The following is an 18,846-nucleotide window of genomic DNA, read 5'->3' on the forward strand; positions in this document are numbered from 1 at the left end:
GGGACCTTCAGAGGTAGTGTGTGACACAACATGCCCTTTGACCTCCACTGCTCTGCACCCTGCTGGGTCAGCTCCCTCAAGCTCCCCTGAGAGATGTGTGTGCCGCAAATGGAGCAAGCACCACCAAGTCCTCAGAGAGTGGGCAGTCTCCCCTCTCCTTCCTTCCTCTCCCTCCCGCCTCCACTGGCCAGAGAAGAAGAATGAAGGCCTCAGGAAGGCCAGCCCACTGAAAACACAACCCACTAAGAGGCTCTTGATGATGCCAGAGAGGCTGCAGGTGCATGGCTGGGGGCGCTGCCAGGGCCTTAAGTGTCACCCTGGAAACCGCGGCAAGGAGAGGAGAAGGGCACACTGCCCAGGTGCCTGCTGAGGGACAAGGTCACTTGGCAGTGGTGCTCTGAACATTCTGGCTCTCCTTGGCACAGAAGTGGGTGGAAGGATGGGAGAGGCCAAGCCGAGGGAGATGGGACAGTCACGTCCTTCTATCCTAGTCCTGAGGTTGGGTCAGCCCACCTGTAGCCTGTGACACATGAGGGGCTGCAGGTGACAGCATGCAGAAGTCGGTCCTGGGAGCCAAGCAGCAGCGGAGCCTAGGGGAACCGGATGATCCTGAGAGCCGGGCCAAGCCTGGGGTGGGGTGAAGGGTAGGCTGGAGGCTGCAGCTAATGTTAGGAAGTGGGAGGGCAGCAGTGATTTTAGGGACAATGTCTGTGTCTCTGGGGTTCTTCATTCTCAGAGACAAACCCAGTTTCAAATATTCTCATCCACTGCTGACTGTATACCATCAAACCTAATATAGTTCATTGCCTGGACTACATTTCCCAGGGTGCACTGGAGTGCTCCCAAATTGTTGTTAGGTCAACATCGTAGGCTTTGTTTTGACAAACAGTGGTCATCATGCACCAAATAGTTGATGCTCTGAGCCCAGGAATAGCATCCAGGTTGGTTTCCTTAGGGCAATTCGAGCATATTTCCTTCCTTTCCACATAGCCTCTGGTTGAGCATGATGACATCCTGGGGTTTCCATGTTACCCTCAAGGCCCTTATGATCTTCTACCATCTGCCAAGATTCTCCAGAATGAAAGTGGTTGGCACTTGGATGAATGGCCTCGCAGAGGGGGGTGGGCATTGCTGGAGGAGAAGCTGCAATGGGGCAGAAGGTTGGTGAAGGAAGAGTTGTTCAGACAGCAACTTCTGGACTGGGTAAGCCACTGATGGATAGGAGGTAAGGAGAGGGGACTAGAGTTGCACAGTTGCTGAGCCCAGTAGCTGTCTCCTTCTCTGGCCCCTATGGCCCTTTGACATTCTTCTTCCAATCTCACCACAGTTTTCAGGGAACCCTACACCGTCCGGGTGGAGGATCAAAGGTCAATGCGTGGAAACGTGGCTGTCTTCAAGTGCCTCATCCCTCCTTCAGTGCAGGAATACGTTAGTGTCGTGTCTTGGGAGAAGGACACAGTCTCCATCATCCCAGGTAAGCAGGACTCATGGACATGTGTGGCCCGCAGGGCTGCCCGGGTAGTGGATGCTATCTGAACCGGTCTGTGAGTTAAACAAGACTTGGGGAATGATTTGTGGGCCTTCAAGCAGATGAGTGTCTTTGGTCTCCATCCGGTCATCTGTGTGTGGGGTGGTGAAGAGCACTTGCCAGGACCTGTGCCGTGAAGGTCCCAGCAGGCACAAGGGAGGACTGCCATCATTCCTTACCACCAGGGTTCTTCTTGTTTGGGAGATCTGGCAGCCTTGTGAAGGGTGGTAAGGCAAGGTGTGATCCGTCTGCTCTATATTGAATGATCAGTGTAATGAGACTGGGCCTGACTTAAAGAAACACGCACGTGGGACCTTTGCTTCCCCAGGAGTTGGCTCCAACTATGTCAGACTTTTTGGTGGCTGATGTTGGAGTGGGGACTAATATTGTGTGGTAGGATTGTCTCATTGTCAGTGCTGTGATTGTGAGTCCCTCATTGGTTCTTTTTCACCTGGACAGGGTTGTCCCTCCACAGGAAACAGGTCCGGGGACATCACAAAAGGACCCTCAGGTCCTTCCTGTAGCTCCAGGCCTCTGGTCACACAGCCTGCACACGGAAAGGGCTTTTTCTGTCTTTCTCTACCAAGGGCTTTTGTCTTCCTTCCTGCAAAATGGGGCTTCCTGATCAGTGGTCTCCGAGTACCCTGTCGGCACCCGAGTGTCCAGGTGATTGTCTGAAGTGATTCCCGATCCTCAGGGTCAGCTGGGATGACAAGCCTTCCCTGTAGGAGTCCTTTAGAGCAATAAGCCTTCCTCCTGCTACTCCTGGAATCCCTGCACGGCGTTCTTAGAAACAGCAGTGCTCGGGGCGCAGTCCCAAGGTAGATGTGAATGGGCCTAGACCTTAGCAATGTCCAGCACTCCCTGGTGGGTGGTTCCAGGCTGCAGCCAGGATGGAACCTAGTGCTTGGGCATGTTTGCATCTGTCATGGCTAGTGCTGCTTCTGCCTCCTCCTCTTCCTCCTCTTCCTCTTCCTTTTTTTCCCCATGAATTTGTTCTTTGCTCTTAGTGTTTTCCTTCTCTCATTTACAAGCAGATGACAAGGCCACAGATCTCCTAGCATTAGACAGGTCGTAGACAGGACAGTAACCTGATCGTAGCAAGACAGGTTCAAAGCTACTTCAAGCTAGCTAGCTGTTGTTGTTTTTGTCTTTTATAAAACCACAAGTGACTAGGAAAGGCTAGGGTAGTGCTTTGGCTGGACCAGACAGCTTCTGAAAGTGAGGACAAACCAGGTCAAGGTCGATCAGGGTCAAGATAGGTTGCTATGGCTACTCATGGGAAGAAGTGGTTGGACCCCATGGGAGAAGCTACCTGAGGCTCTACAGGCCGAGACTGAGGTCAAGGTTCTTGTGTCCAAACGAGACAAGAGCTATAGAGCCAAAGATCCAAAAGGGATCATGTAAGTACGGAGCACAGGCTACTGGGGACCTGAGGGACCTCGGATCTTGGCACGCCTCTGGGGAAACCACCATAATGACAAGAGAAAGAATTTTCAACTTTTTCAATGAAGTTAGGTTTAAGGTATTTTAAGACTATGGGACATATGGTATTTCTTACTAGGATTTATGGGTTCAACATCATATCCATTAAAATAATAACACTGTTGAAACTTTTTGAGGGGCCTGGGGAGGGATGTAGCTCAATGATAGACTCCCTGGCTAGCATGCACAAAGCCCTGGGTTTAATCTCCAGAGCCCATAATACTGGGCATGATGGAAATACCTGCAATTTTAACACTTTAAAGGTAAAGGCTGAAGGATCAGAAGTTCAAGGTTATCCTTGACTCCCTAGTGAGTTCAGGGCCAGCCTGAGCTACATGAAACCCTGTCATGGAATAAAAACACCTTTTTGAGTACTTACTATTTTCCAGGCACAGCACTAAGAGATATCTTCACATATAATCTCATGTTAGCCTCACAAAAAAAGCCCTAAGTGTATTTCTCTCCCCCTTTACTTGTCAGGAAAGGAAACAGGCTAAAGGAGGAAAGAAAGTTCTTCTAGGGCACATATCTGTTAAGTTGAAGGTGAGGTGTGATTTCACATTGGTTTTTCTCTGAATTCTGTGCTCAACCTCACTCAGAAATGTCTCCCTGCACCCACACAAAAGTATCTACATACTCAGGGTACCATGGAGGCTTTAAATGTATGCTGTAGGTAGTGAGGGCTTTTCCTCAAGAAGAGGAAAATGCTCAATGTTTTTTAAAAAATATTTTTATTTGTTTATTTATTTACTTATTTGCAAGCAGAGAGAGAGAGAGAAAGATACAAAGAGAGAGGGGGAGAGAGAGAGAGACTCCTCTACCCACTGCAAATGAACTCCAGATGCATGTGTCACTTTGTGCATCTGGCCTTTGGTGGATACTGGGGAATCAAACGTAGGTCATTAGGCTTTGCAGGCAAGTGTCTTAATCACTGAGCCATCTCTCCAATCCCCTCTGTTTTTTTTAGGGACAGTTTGGAGGAACCATATCCAGGGTAGTGATTAAGAATCCAGAACTTGGGATCAGATTGCCTGGGATAGGTGCTTACTCCATTGCTTACTAGCTGGGCAAATCATCTACACCCTCAGAGCCTCAGTTCCCTCAACTGTAAAATGGGTTCATAAGGTTGAAGAAAGAGCACTGTCTCAAATGCTGCCTGACACAGAGGGCATGTGTGGTTGTAGCTGTCATTGTAGGGTGGAAGACAGTGTTACTGATTTTGTTCTTTCTGCTTCCTGTTGTGGTGTTTCTCCTATGTAAGAATCTATATCCCGCAAAGTGGGATTCTTAAGACTGGGAAGTGCGTGGTTTTATCATGCCTCCCTGGCTCCTATCGCAATGCCCTCTGCGCTTGCAGTAAGCGCTCACTCAGTGACTTGTGAAGAATGAATGGATGGCTGCTTGAGAATTCTGTGGGATTCTGGAAGGTAGCCTGGACAGAGCTGATAGGCACTGGGTAGTAAGCCTAGAGCAGCTGGGGAGGAGCTGGAGGCTGCACGCTTCCCCCAGGGGGCCCTTGTATTTGGTGCTTCAGGGCTGTCTTTGATGTCAAGACCAGGCTGGTGGCCCCAAAGGGCATAATTATCAGGGAAGTGGCCTTGATACTAATCTGCAGGTCTGCATTAAACTTTGGTAGAACCCCTCTTTTTCCTTTGCTCTTGGAGAATTTTTCTTCCCTGCTTCATCCTTTAGTCTGGCCCATTATCATTCTAGATCCTTCTACACCTATGTTTTAGATCCAGGGTAGTCTTCTCAAGGCACCATAGTCTAACTAGCATACTCATGGGGGAACTCATGACACCCATAGCTGCGGCCAGGCTCTGTAGATGAGAGCCCAAAGCTTGGGTCCACAGGCTACATGATTTAATTTTGGAAAATTAGAAACATTTTATTATTAATAAAATTGGCCTTTTCTGCTGTCTGCGTTCACACCATTCTCTATTTCTCTTTCTGTGTGTGTGTGTGTGTGTGTGTGTGTGTGTGTGTGTGTGTGTGATTGGGGATAGTTGGTCTGAAGGCAGAAGTGGGGTCAGGAGCCTGAGTTACTGCCCTCTGATACTGTAGGGTCGGGTTCTGGAGCATGGAACTGGGTTGACTTTGGTCTCTGGTCTCTGGATCTTGGTGGCTGATTTTGAACGCTGCAGGGCCAGCAAGAGTGGGCACTGAAAAGCTGGAGAAGGAATAAGAGGCCAATTAGGGTCCCAGAAAGCATCCCCTTGGGGAGAGCAGGTGCCCTGGGAAGAGGAGCCCGTGGTCTTGTGATAGGAGCCAGGCCTTCTTTTCCAGGGAGGATGGGATCTGAACAAGCTCTTCCTAGGTAGCCATGGCTATCTTGGAGTTGGCCACCGAAGCTCTAGCCAGCTTCTTGCCATGATTTCCTGGGGCAGGGAGAAGTTGGAGAGACAGCTTAACCAAACTAATACCCAGTCTCTGCTCTCCTCCCTCTAGCTGCTCATGACCCTTCAGTCTAGCCATCTAAAAGTATGTGTAAAAAAACCACAGATGACTCCTGACCTTTCTCCAGAGAGACCCAGTCTTGGGAGGAGCCAGCTCTTCAGAACAGTCAGCGTGGGCATAAGAGGCCTAAGGGCATGCAGTGCACAAGAGTAAATTAGAATTAAGGCCTCCAGTGAAGCCGAGATGTGGTTTAATTTCCCATCTGCATGATCACCATTACAATGCATGTTATTGGATATAAAGATAAATCCGGCCCTGTTCCTAATAGCTTTTAATTTCCACAGACCTGATTATATCGATGCAGGCTCCTTGTGGGAGTTCCCCAGCATGTTCTTCCACAGCATCCTGACTTGCTCTCTTGGCCCCAGTGGGGAGTTAGGGATTCAGCTCAGATGAGGGCCAGATGTATCTTCTGCTAGCCTCTGGAAGACAAGCTGGCCGAGCTCCCCTGTCTATGTGGACAGGGCTCTTGGATGCTGGGTTATCATCATTGCCTTGGACCAACAGAAAGTACATCAGAAATGCAGCAGCTTGGGGAGGGGACAAAAAGAAGTCTGGTGGAGAGGAACCCTTTCTGTAAAGACGCTGTAAAGGTCTTGACTTCGAGGATTCTCATCAGGCAATGTCTTGTCCTGAAACCTACTTTGCCCATAGGTGAGTCTATTAACCCCACCAGTCTTTCTGTGCCTCCGTAGTGACTGTTCCCAGACTACCAGGTGCCGAGGTTTTCCACGGGCTTCCACACTTCTCTTCATCTGTCCCCACTGTCTCCCTTGCCAGATCGGCTCTCGTCTCTTTTCTTCTTTACTGATACCTTCTCCGTCTTTGTCCTTGAACTTGGAACCTATGTGTCCCTTTCTGGGGCACCTAATATGAACTTGCTGCAGATGCTAATTCCTCTAAGTCCTCTCCTTCATCACTTCCTTCTGTCTGCACAGAAGTGTGTATGATGGTATATTTTTCACCACGTTATCCCCAGGACCCACATAGCACTGTTACGGAGTAATGATAATAACAAGATTATTGATAAAACCTACCACGTATGGAGCCCTCTTTTGGTTTAGGCATTTTACATATTTTATCTCTAATCCTCACAATCACCCTTTAAGACAGATCATGAGTTTTGATGTTGGTGTGGTGGTGTTTTGTTTCCCAATTTTATAAATGAGGATATGGAGACCTAGGGAAGTTAAGCATCTTACCCAAGGCCACCCAGCTAATCGGGATTTGGCCTGGATTTGAGCAGGGGTGGGGGGCTATAGGAATGTAGGGTCCTCCGACTTCCTCTGCCTTCAGGCATAGCCTCTCCGGTGTAGGCTCCTCAACTATCCCCAGACTTCAACCCACGAGGAAGGCCTGTCCCTGACTCTTGACTGGGGGTAGACATATGTCACTAGCATTTGTATCTGGCTCTAGCTGTGTGTGCAGTGACCAGAGGTCTTAGCCTTTCTGAGGATAGCAGATCTTCTTCTCTTAAAGATAAGTAGACAGAGTAACTATTCTTGCAGGGGAGGTGTGGGGCCCTGGCTCTGTTGGGGCCCGGAAGGAGACACAAAGATGGTGACCTAGAATGTGGATTTGCCTTACCTTTCAATCATGCTGGCCCAAAGGCTACTCTGTTCCTTGTGTGTCTGCACCAACTTCCAAGGGGGACTGGAGAAGATGAGCACAGACACCAGAGAGATGAGGTGGTGCCCAAAAACCAGCCTGGGGAGTGAGTGGGCTGTGAGTGAATGTCTGGAATCATAGACCATCAGGGCTGGAGAGGTCCGAGGTCTCAGAGCCTGGCATCCTTGCTCCAGAAGCAGCTTCTTAACAGTCATGTGTAGGGCACATGACTTTGACCACTTGTCTGGAGCCTCTTGTTTCTGCCAGGCTTTACTCCTTCTTTTTCTAAACTCTACCCACTCTTCAGAGCCTTATTCTAATATACTCACTGTTTCCATGATGTCTTTCTTGATTTTTGCCAAGATCAGACCTAAATATCACCCAAACCAACCTCCTCCAAGGGATCTTTTTTTTTTTTTTTTGAGCTCCCTCATAATTTCATCAGCTCCTGTCTTGGGTCATTATTCGTATTTTAGAACCTGTGTTACCCCACTATAAGGGTGGCACCCTCAAGGGCATGTGAATAATGAAGAAGTAACAATATCTCCCCAGTGTCCTGTGGAAGGAGGAAGCAGAGACCTACTTAAGGTCACAAAGCAAATGGGTGGCATTGCCAGGATGCTCTGACATCATGGATGGAATCTGATTCTTCCTAAGCATCCTTGAGAAACTTATGAAGACCTGGACAGGTGACCACGACTTTGGTTTCAATGCAAGTATTCTGTGATCACGTTTGGTCAGTATGAGGGAGACGACATGTCCTGGGTGTGTAGTGTTACCCATCTCACACCTCATGGGTACCTGATGCAAACTTTATGTTGAGGGAGAAATAAAGGTGTGTGGTTTGAAACTGACACACACAGCAAAGGTCATCTCCACACACTGCCTGGGTCTATCTGCCCTGCATGTGAGGACCCTGGCTCAGGGATAAAGTGTTACCTCTAAACCATGGTTTATAAGATGCTGTTGTAGGCTGGATAGGTGGCTCAGTGGTCAAGTTGTCTTCCTATGTGATCCTGAGGTCTTGAGGAAGCCTATAACTACCCAAGTTTGAATCTCCAGATCTCACATCAACAGTTGAGTGTGGCCTCATGTGCCTTTAATCCTAGTCCTTCAAAGGGAAACAGAGACCAGGAATCACCTGGGCTTGCAAAAACCAGCAAGCAGTGGTATCACTAAGAGATGCTGGCTCAAAATGAGACTAGGCAGAAGAGTCATGGAGCAGGATACCTTGTGTTCTGCTCCAACCACTCCAACAACCCCCCCCTACCCCGAATGTCAGAGGCAGAGGGTGCAGCAAGGGCACATACACATGCATGTACCACACACATGCACGCACACACATACACACCCCCACATTGCACACACACACATACGCAGAAGCAATAGATAAATAAATAAGATGAACTGCTGTTGCATTCTGCCATTTGTCCTAACTTGTCACTACGTCCATTCTGCTCATGGGGACACAGGTGCGTGAGGTTGAGCGACTTGTGCACTGAGAGGATATAAATGACAAGGACATCCACACATATGAAACCACACATGGGGCCCAGTGGCAATTAGTTGAATGTCATTTCATTTTATTCTCCTGGTAAAACTGGGAGGGAAGCACCTCCATTTTTAGTTTGAAAGGAAATGAGATTAGAGACTAATCAATTGGCTCCAGATCACAATTTCTACAAGCAAGGGCTGGGCTTGAACCTGGAACTCTTTCCCAAGCTCTTTCCTGACGACGATGATTCTAGGCCACTGGCTGTCTTGAATATCCAAGCAATTACTATTTCTTTCACCAAGGCAGTTACCCAGAAAGGAAGGCAGCCAGCCCTCTGTCTTCATTTGCTTTGGTGAGAAAGGGAATATCAGACTCAAAGTCCTAAATTCTTCCCCCAAGTTATAGAGAAAAGTTCCCCTTTGTGAAGCCATTGAGCACATTTCTCAGGTCCTGAGATTCAAAGGAAGCCCTGGGGAGCCACAGAGGAGCTTCGTCTCTGCCTGGTTGGATGGCCCATATCGAAATGATAAACCACAGTAATAACGACAGTTAGAAAGAAGTAAGTGACCAGCGATCAGCAATTGAGCTTTTCTGTGATACATGTTTTTCCCAGGTCATTTCATTTAATCTCCACATGCATTCTGTGTAGCAGGTCTTATTATTATCTACATTCCCAAGCCCAGAGGCTAAGACACAGTGAGGCCAGTCACCTGCCTTGGGCCCCAGAGCGGGGAGGTCGCCGGTGGGCAGTATCTGGGACCAGAGAAATGTGACTTCTTCTCAAGCCACCTTGCTGTCGGTGTCCAGCATTTCCCTGTGTGTGCTATTGTCGGCTCTAACAAGCCCGTCCACAGATGTAGGCTTGTCAAATCCTCCCAATCACATCTGTGGAAGATACTGCTCTAACAGACTCATTGCACTGATGGGGAGACCCAGGCTTAGGAGAGGGGAGGCTGGGGGCCTTGCCCAAGGTCACGCCGCCAGGAAGGGCTCATGGGAATTCTGATGTTTTTCAAGCCTGTACCCCAGGAGCTCTGGAGCCTCCCAGGACTCTTTCTCTTTCCAGGGTCCCTGCAGGTGGCCTGCTCTGTAGCCCCTCGCCAGTTGTTTGGTTCCAGAACCATCAGCCGCTCTCCCCAGTCAAGCAGAAATGTCTCGTGTTCACAGGTGCCTCTGGCGGCATGTGCATGTGTCATGTTTTGCTTTTCCATTTAGTTCATGGCAGGCACTGCATTTCCAGAGCACCCACTGAGTGAATTGCAGCAGATTTAAGGCAATTGCAGGCAAACGTTCTGCCCCGGGAGCACGGAGCGACAGTGGACACAGCACAAGTAGCATTGTTTGGTTAAGTTGGCACCTCTGTAAGTTACCCTGAAATCAGAGTAGAATTCTTTATAGAAGGTTATCCTATACATAAATCATCATTAGACCACCTCATTTTTGTTTAATGCCTACCTAACTGTGCTGCAGTCTAAAAATGTGTGTTTAGTGAAGTCAAGGGTTGCAGGGAAATTATAGGGTTTTCAAAAACCCATTTGCTTTGCTGGTGCTCACATCAGAATCAATCTTGCCTTCAGTGCCCAATCTCATTGCAAACAGGCAGCATTGCTTGCCGAATTCTGGCATTTAATCTAGGATAGCATTCATTCAGAAGGAGCCAACGGTGCTCACAGAATGGTGGAGCTATGTATAGATGTCACTTCCTGCCAAGCCTGTGATTTTGAACACTGTGGCGTAACCATGAGCCATCATGTGGAGATGGGGCTCAGGTTGTGAGTGCTGCAGATTGGTGGATTGGGGGCGGGGCAGGGAGGGGATCTTCCTCTGCAAGGCCACAGTCTCACTGTGACTCGGCACACACCTGACATTCAGACAATGGTTCTCTGATGATCAGAGGAAGGGTTAACCAGGGTGGCAGCCGGCCATTTGGCTTGGGTGGGAAAAGAGGTGAATTCAAGAGACACTTGCATGGCTGTGACTCATTCTGCTATGGCTGGCTGTCCACTGCCCCTGTGGCTCCCCAAGTCTGTAGGGTTTGTTTGGAGCCTCTTCATGAAGGGGTAAACTATATAGCAAAGAGTATAGGCTTTGGTTTCAGTGAGACTTGGGATCAAATCAGACCTTCACTTGCCATGGGATGATGGGCACCCCATTTTCTTCTCAGAACTTCACTGCCAGGGGTTGGGAGGATGAGACATCATGTACTTTATTCTACATAGGACATGTGTTTTCCATGTGTGTGGTGCATTCTTCTACATAGATGTATCCTGCCCATATAGATTCTCCTGCAGTGAGGCACACACATAGTCGTCACTTGGTGGAAGGAGTCCACGAACCATGAGCACATAGGTGTGAGCATATGAGCGTGAGTGTTTAGGGGCACAGGAACTGTTGTGCTTATAAGGGCGCATGTGGTCTTCAGGGCTGTGAACACAAGGATAGGGGAGTGAGATTGACCCTCATGGTGTGGCTGAGGCAAGAAGCTCTTGATGGAGCTGGGCGTGGTGGTGCAAGCCTTTAATCCCAGCACTTGGGAGGCAGAGGTAGGAGGATTGCCATGAGTTCAAGGCCACCCTGAGACTACAGAGTTAATTCCAGGTCAGACCAGAGTGAGACCCTACCTCGAAAAAAAAAAAAAAAAGAAGCTTTTGATGGTACTGCTGTAAGACCTGAGCCTGAGCCTATCATGAACGTCTTTGTTTCTGTGTCTGTGGAGACCTGCACAGTTTAGGCACCTAAGCACCCTGTGTTAGTTACTTTTCTCACTGCTGTGGCAGCATACTTGACCAAAAGCAACTTAAGGAAGGAAAGAGGGGTTTATTTAGGTTCCTGGTTCGAAGGTACAGTCTCTAGGGCAGGGAATGGCAGGATGGCAGGAGTGGCTTTCGGCTGTGACAGCAGGCTTGCTCACATCTGGATGGACGAAGAAGCCAAGAGTGGGGTGCGGCTATACGGTTCAGCCACCTGCCTGGCCCAGGCAACACACTTCCTACAACTAGGCTATGCCTCCTAAAGGTTCCACAAATGTCCCCAACAAAGCCACCTGCTGGAGACTAAGTATTCAGACACATAGCCCGTGGGGGGGGGGGGCACAACATTCATAGTATAACACGTGCTTTTTAGCACTATGCCAAGCAGGTCAGAAGCATTACAGTGGAGGACAGCAGCAGCCCAGGTCTTGGAACAGGGCCTCTGAGCAGGAGGTGGGTTTCACTCAAACTCAAGACACTGCTCCTTTCCTACAGAGTCATGGTGATTTGGGGCTCAGAGTATCTCTGCATACCCATGTCTTGAGGGGAATAGAATCTGCCAGAATTCTAGGGTGAGTGGAGAAGAAGACAAATGAATAGGACAGAGCTGGTGAAAGTGAGTGCCCACGAGGGTGAAAGCAGGAGATTAGGTGGGCAGTCTGCACCCTGGTGCCAGGCAGTGAGCTTCATCTGAGTAATGGTCATTGGTGAGTTCACTAAAACTTTGCAAAGCAGTGGTTTTCCTTTTAAATCCACATGACAAAAGTTCACTGGCTCCTCGGTATTGGACACAGAAAGGGAAAGAGCTTGCCTCTAAACTGTGCCATAACTGGGGCTCAGCAGTTGAAGGCATTTGCTTGTAAAGCCTGTCAGGCCAGGTTCAATTCCTCAACACCCAAGTAAAGTCAGATGCAAAATGTGAGGCATTCATCTCGTGTTCTTTTGCCCAAACCATCCATATACACTGACGGATAAGCAAGCAAGCAAACAAAGAAATAATTCAGAATATTCTAGAACATCCCATTACTGACCAGCTTCTAGGGAAGCTATTCTGTTGGAAGCTTCCTTTGGGCATGCGGCTGTGCCCTGGGTGTAGGTACAAGCATATCTAATGGTCCATGCCTTGCTGTAGCTGGCCAGTGTCATATCTTGCATCAATTCCTTCCTTTCCCAAAGTCTTTCTAAGTGGCAATGTTGGCATAAGCAGCCATCAGTTGACTGAATCTTTACTTCATTATTTAAATTAGCAAATGTTTTTGGCACTTCCTGTGTGCAAGATGCTGTGTTATGTAGACAGCAATTCCCAGGGGTCTTTGCTTGAGGATCCCAAGGGATTTGGGGGAAATTCCTCTTCCTACACACCCAGGAAACACACTTAACTCAAAATAGATATGTGTGCATGTGGGTCGATAATATGCATGGTTTAATTTGTGTGCATTGGATACATATGTGTGAGCATTTGCTTTTTGTTTTGGTTTTTTGAGGTAGGGTCTCACTCTAGCCCAGGCTAACCTGGAATTCACTATGTAGTCTCAAGGTGGCCTTGACCTCACAGCGATCCTTCCACCTTTGCCTCCCAAATGCTGGGATTAAAGGTGTGCGCCACCACACCTGGCTAACATGTGAGTACTCACACACACACACACATACACACACACGTAACTCCACACTTTTTCACCTGTGGCAAGTAAGTGACTCATTTGTGTAAGTCCTCAGCAAAGCCTAGAGCAGATGTCATGGTCCCTTGTCATGGCAAAGGACATCTTAGAGCATCTGACTCAGGGAACACCTGGAGAGACGGGCTGAAAGGTACAACTTTCTCCTTTATTTTCCCCTGAACAATGGGTGGTTCCACACTCCCTCTTTATCTGCAAGGTATTCTGAATGCTGTCAAGAACCTTGGCGCAATCCTTTCTTAATGAGGCATAGAAGGGTTAGCAGAAGCATGGACATAAGTGGGGGCACTTTGTTTGCTTTTGAGGGGCCTACAGTCTCACAAGCAATTATGAGATCAGGACACTGATGTCTTTAGCCAGAGATACTGTATGACGTAGGTACAGGGGACATTGAATTCTCAGGTTCAGAAGTGCTGTACATCTCCAGTGCTTAGAAAAGACACACTTTGGGCTGGGAGTATGACTTAGCCATGAAGGCATTTGCCTACAAAGCCAAAGGACCCAGGTTTGATTCTTCAGGACCCACGTTATCCAGATGCACAAGGAAGCACACACGTCTGGAGTTCATTTGCAGTGGCTGAAGGCCCTGGCGTGCCCATTCTCTATCTTTCTCTCTGTCAAATAAATAAAAATATTTTAAAAAAAAAAAAAGAAAAGAAAAGACAATCTTCGAGAAGTAGCTCTTCCTGTGGGTCCTACAGAATAGATCCAGTGGGTATCTGAGCAAGTTCTTGACCTGCTGGCTAGAACTTGAGAATCACCTGGGGAGCTTTGAAAAACAGCTGTGGCAAGTGAGGATCCCTGGAGGGGAGGCCATGACCTCTGAAGTTGTTAAAACCCTTGAGTGGTTTCAGAAAGACAGCTGGGCTCTGGGTAAAGGAGGCCATGGGAGCAAATTTCTGGGGTCTGAGAACAATGACTCCTGTTTGGGGAGCAGCCTGGCTTGTGCTGAGCTCAGGAGGGATTGAGAGGGGCTGTGGTTGATGCTGCATGAGCAATGTACAACTACAGGATGATGGGGAGCCATTGGGGAGTGTGGGCAGGGAGTGGTCTGGGAGGAACTGTAGGGATAGACTGTCAGTGAGCAGCGGTGCTTCCAGGAAAAGGGGAGATGATCCCTGGCTTTAGCTGTTGGAGTTCATGTCTACCCTTGCGTTTCACAGGGATTATCACTGGGCATCCTTTGGGGCAGTGGGACACTGAGCCACCTTTCTCATGCATCCTACATTGCTATGATCCTCCTATCCCCTTCCAGAGCATGGACATGCAAATACGGTAGCTTCCCAGAGAGACCCATGGGAAGGAAGGTTCGCATTGTGCAATATGGAGTAGTGACGCAAACGAACATGCCTCTTTATTTCTATAGTACAGACTGTAGTCTAAAAATCCGAATTCCACAACACTCAGATCCGAAACTTTTTGAGCCCCAATGCTGTGTGACCTTTTTCTAGGGAGTCGGGAACCAGTGTCTATTCACTGCAGGTAGGGCACTGACTATAGACACAAGAAACGATTCCACCCAAGCCCAGCTTAGAGAACCAGTGAGCTTATTGGGGTGGCTTACAGGAGCCTGGTCTACAGGGTAATGATTCAGCACAGCTGCATCCCTGGAGCAACTTGTATAACCTCCAGGCATCTCCAGTGGAAAGTCCCCGCCAGCAATTGTTTACTGCTCAGCTCATCTTGTGATTCTTAGACCCTGCTGAGATTCCCTTAGTGTCCTGCGACTTCCAGCCTCCCTTCTCCTTTGAGAGGGGAATGTTTTAATTTGGAGGAAATAGCTATACAACAATCAACTTGATGTCACAAGTAGAAAATCCCTCTCCTGATTTCATGCGATGGGTCTTGGTGAAAATGCAGTCACACTAAAAATACTGTGTTAAGATTATCTTCAGGCTGTGTGTATAAGGTGTGTATGAATCGTAAGTGAATTTCATGTTTCAACTTGGGTCCCATCTGCCAATGCCTACTATGTCTATGCAAATATTCCAAAATCTGAAAAATGTGATCCCAAGCAGCTCAGACAAATTATACTTAACCCTTTGGTAGTAAGTTAAACTGTATTGCACTCACAATCTACAGCACACTTTCATATGTGATTCTAATAATGAATCCACAGGGCAGAAAAACAATTGCCCAATTATAGACAGGCCCAGCAAGGCCTGGTGTCTGTAGTACCTCTCTAGCTCCTTATGGACTCAAATGATGACATCAGGAAGCAGGTACCAGGGATGACTACTGCCCTGGGGGTGAGACTCTCCCTAAGTGCAGTCCCCTATGCGACCTTCTGCTTTCCAGACAAAGCCTCTCTCCCATTCCTTTGAAGTCAGGAAAACCCAAGACAAATGGGAAACCTACTGCCAACCTACAGACCAGAACTGGACTCACGAAAACAGTAACACCATGGCCCCTTTCTGTGCTCAGAGCTCATCTTGTTAAAGCCCTTCTGGGTTACCTGACTTCATTTTATACTTGTGACAAGTACTGCTGCTGCTATTCAGAGGGAGAGATGGAGGCACATAGGTACGCCCCTCCCCCAGGCCAGGGGCGTAGTGTCAGAGTAGAAGGGGAGGTGGTATTGTGGAGAGTTGTATGGGATTTGAAGAGATAATAAAACATGCAGCACTTACCATGAGCCAGGAATTCAAAGAATTGCTTTGTACAAACTAATTCTCAATACCATTGTAAAGTAGGGGAAAGGTCAGTGGACACACCAACATCGACAGTTTTGTTTTGTTTGTTTGTTTTCTTTTTCGAGGTAGGTTCTCACTCTTTTCCAAGCTGACCTGGAATTCACTATGTAGTCTCAGGGTGGCCTCAAACTCACAGCGATCCTCCTACCATGGCCTCCCTAGTGCTGGGATTAAAGGTGTGCACCACCACGCCTGGCTGGCATTAACATTTTTGTTGCCCCTCTTCCAGGACCACCTTGAGCAGAGTTGGAGTACGATGGTTGTTAGAAATTCTTAATATCATTATAGATAGATAGATAGAATATGGTCATCCCATTTAAAATGGGCGGGGGGAGAGCACAGAAAGGACAAAGTCACTTGCCCAAAGTCACTCAGCTGGCAAGAAGTAGAGCTGAGATTCAGCTCTGGAGCCATGTCCTTCCATCTGGGCTGCCTGGTTCTTTGCTTCCGAATCTTCCATTGGACTGGACCACCTGCTGCAGAAGGAGGAAGGGAAGGCTGTGAGAGGCAGATCTGTACACCAGGTTCCAGGTGGCTATTGGGCCTCAATCTGCAGGCCAGATGTCGACCCCTCAGGTCTTAGTCTGAGCATTGTAGCTGAGAGGCCTTCTCTGGAGGCTGGGGTCCTGGGCTGCATCTGCTGCGTGAGGGCTGAGGCCAGAGGGTGAGCTTTCACTGAGGGTATTCACATCCAGGTGTGAGAATCCATGCTGGAGGCTAGGTGTCAAGATGTGACCCCTTCCTGTCCCTTTCTGTCCTGTCCCCCTGTCCTTTGAATCACTTTTCTAGTTAGTAGTCACTGGCTGTCTCAGAGTGTTCTAGGGATAACAGTAGGCAAGTGGGGAGTGAGCAGGGTTCTAAGTCTGCTCAGTCTCTACACAATAATACGGACTCTTTCTGCATCTCCCTCTCCTCATCGGCAATGAGGGAGCAGGTGGGCTCTTTAGTCCCTTCTTGCTCCACCGAGTCATGCTGGACCACTGGGAATATGGTGACAGGCGTGTGTCCTTCAGGGAGGAACCGAAAAATGGTAAAGAAGAGTTCCAATACATGTGTTCCTTAAAGAAACCTCCATGCAGAGACACAGGGGCTGGGCAGGAGTGGTCTCTGCGGCCATGATGACCATGACTGAGTCTTTAGAAACCAATACAGATAAATGCAATCTACTCCATTCCCACTGTGAAGTATTATGCTGCAGAGGAAATGCATGCACTAGACCTTTTACCAGCCAGCCTGGACATGGTATAGGAAAAAAAAAAACAACAAAAAAAAAACTTGTGAAATGAAAAAAAAAAAAAAGCAAATTGCAGAAGGATGCATACATTGTGATGCCATTTGTATAAAGTTTGAAAACATGCAAACCAGTCCTCTGTATTGCTTTTGGGTACATTACATATGCAGCAAGGGTTTAACAACATGCATGGGGGCGATAAACTCCACGCTCAGGGTAGTGCTTACCTCTGAGGAGGAGGCAAGGGGCTCGGGAGAGAAATACAACTGCTTTCAGAATGTCTTATTCCTTAAGTGTTCCTTCTAAAAATGATCGAAAGGAAACAGAGCCAAAAGAAACACAGGACTTCTTACATTATTTTTACTCTGTTTTTTTTTTTTCCACATGTATACTGTATTTCATAAGAAAGGGAACCATTTATTTCGTTGCAAGGTACAAAGTTCTAAAAGGCCGAGTTGGGCTTTGGGGCTCTCTGTACTATTCCTGGGTAGAGGCTAGAGCATGCAGAATGGTTAAGATAGCTGACCCAGGCTGTGCATGGAGCTGGGGAGGAGCCAGTGCACACACCAGCAGCCAAGCTTTGCCCCCTTGGGATCCCATTTCTGTCTCTTCTTCAATAGCCACCTTAAGCAGGGTTGGTGCTCGATAGTTGTTAAATAACAACAATTAAAAGTGGTATAAATATGAAAGGAGAAGAAATGTGTGTGCTGTGGGACCCACCGTAATGTGTTTCACGGTTTAATGAGAGCCTGGAGACCCAGCATGAGGCCACTGAACAATGAAGAAAACCTGGAGGATGGATGGGGCTGTGAGGCCTGACATTCTCCCAAAGCTGGGAGCCAGGGCGGGCCTGGCAGCCTTCTGTTCTTCTGTCCTGGGGGCAGGTGGTCAGCAGCCACCTATACTGTTGAGTAGCCAGCTGGGTAGGGAAAGGTGGTTTAGAGATGGGCGCCAGGAGAGGCCCCCATAATTGCCCCCATAGAGAGGTTACTCCCAGTTCCAGCTCACATTACAAAGGAAAACTGGGCGCTAGGGTCACAGCACACAAGAAACCTGAGAGGAAAGGAGATCTCTTGCTTTATTGCCAGTCTCTGGAGAGCCTGTCCTGGTGCCCGCAGGGCTAAGGGTCTCCCAGCCAGAGGCCCACGTGGATAACCAGCTGCTGCTGTCTTCTTACCTTGACTGCTAGAAGCACCTAGCTTTATTCCAATCTGTCCTGAAACAATGACTGCCCCTGTCCCCACCTTTCTTCTATTTCTAATCTTTTCACATACCCAGGTTCCCAGGTGGTGTATGCAGATGGTAAAACTGGTATGCCAGGCCCAGAAGAGGCCTTAGAAATCATGAAGAAAGATGAGTCCTTCAGCTGGTCTACAAAGATGCCATTTATAGCCTTTACTGGATCTTGGACTTGGGTGGCAAGAAGCACCTTGCTATGTGAGGATGGTGGGACACACTTACAAAACCAGCTCTTGGCTCTTTCATTTCCTTCCTCTTCCAGGGTCACCTTGGGTGGGATTGGTGCTCAGTGGTTTAAAATGACAACAATTAAAAGTGGTATAAATATGAAAAGAGAGGATATGTTTGTGCCGTGGGACCCTGGGAGGAGGATCTGGAGTTGAAGGCCATAGTGAGACCCTGTCCCCAAACAATAATCAAAAGAAGCACCCTGGGGCTGGGGAGATGGCTCAGTCATTAAAGGCACTCACTGGCAAGCCTGCCAGCTTGAACGCAATTCCCAAGCACCCACATAAAGTTGCATGTACAGTGATGCATGCGCCTGAAATTCCAGTGTGCCTAAGGCAGTGGGAGGCAGTCAGGAGGACCCAAGTGCTCAAGGGCCAGATATGCTGGCACCCAAGCAGGGACAAAAACAACAAGGAGACTATCTCAAAGAAAGGCGGAAGGTAGAGGGCAGACACT

The 18,846-nt window shown here is 48.3% G+C and overlaps 1 protein-coding gene across 1 annotated transcript in view; it reads left to right on the forward strand.

The window, feature by feature from the left end:
- Dscaml1 (DS cell adhesion molecule like 1) overlaps positions 1-18,846 on the forward strand; it is a 379,187-nt gene that overhangs the window by 19,498 nt on the left and 340,843 nt on the right. The window contains exon 3 of the mRNA XM_004667408.3: positions 1,328-1,474. Within this exon, the coding sequence (XP_004667465.2) occupies positions 1,328-1,474 (147 nt within the window). The remainder of the gene's footprint in view (positions 1-1,327; positions 1,475-18,846) is intronic.

This window comes from Jaculus jaculus, chromosome 3 (assembly GCF_020740685.1).
Source record: "Jaculus jaculus isolate mJacJac1 chromosome 3, mJacJac1.mat.Y.cur, whole genome shotgun sequence".
NCBI classification, from domain to species: Eukaryota; Metazoa; Chordata; class Mammalia; order Rodentia; family Dipodidae; genus Jaculus; species Jaculus jaculus.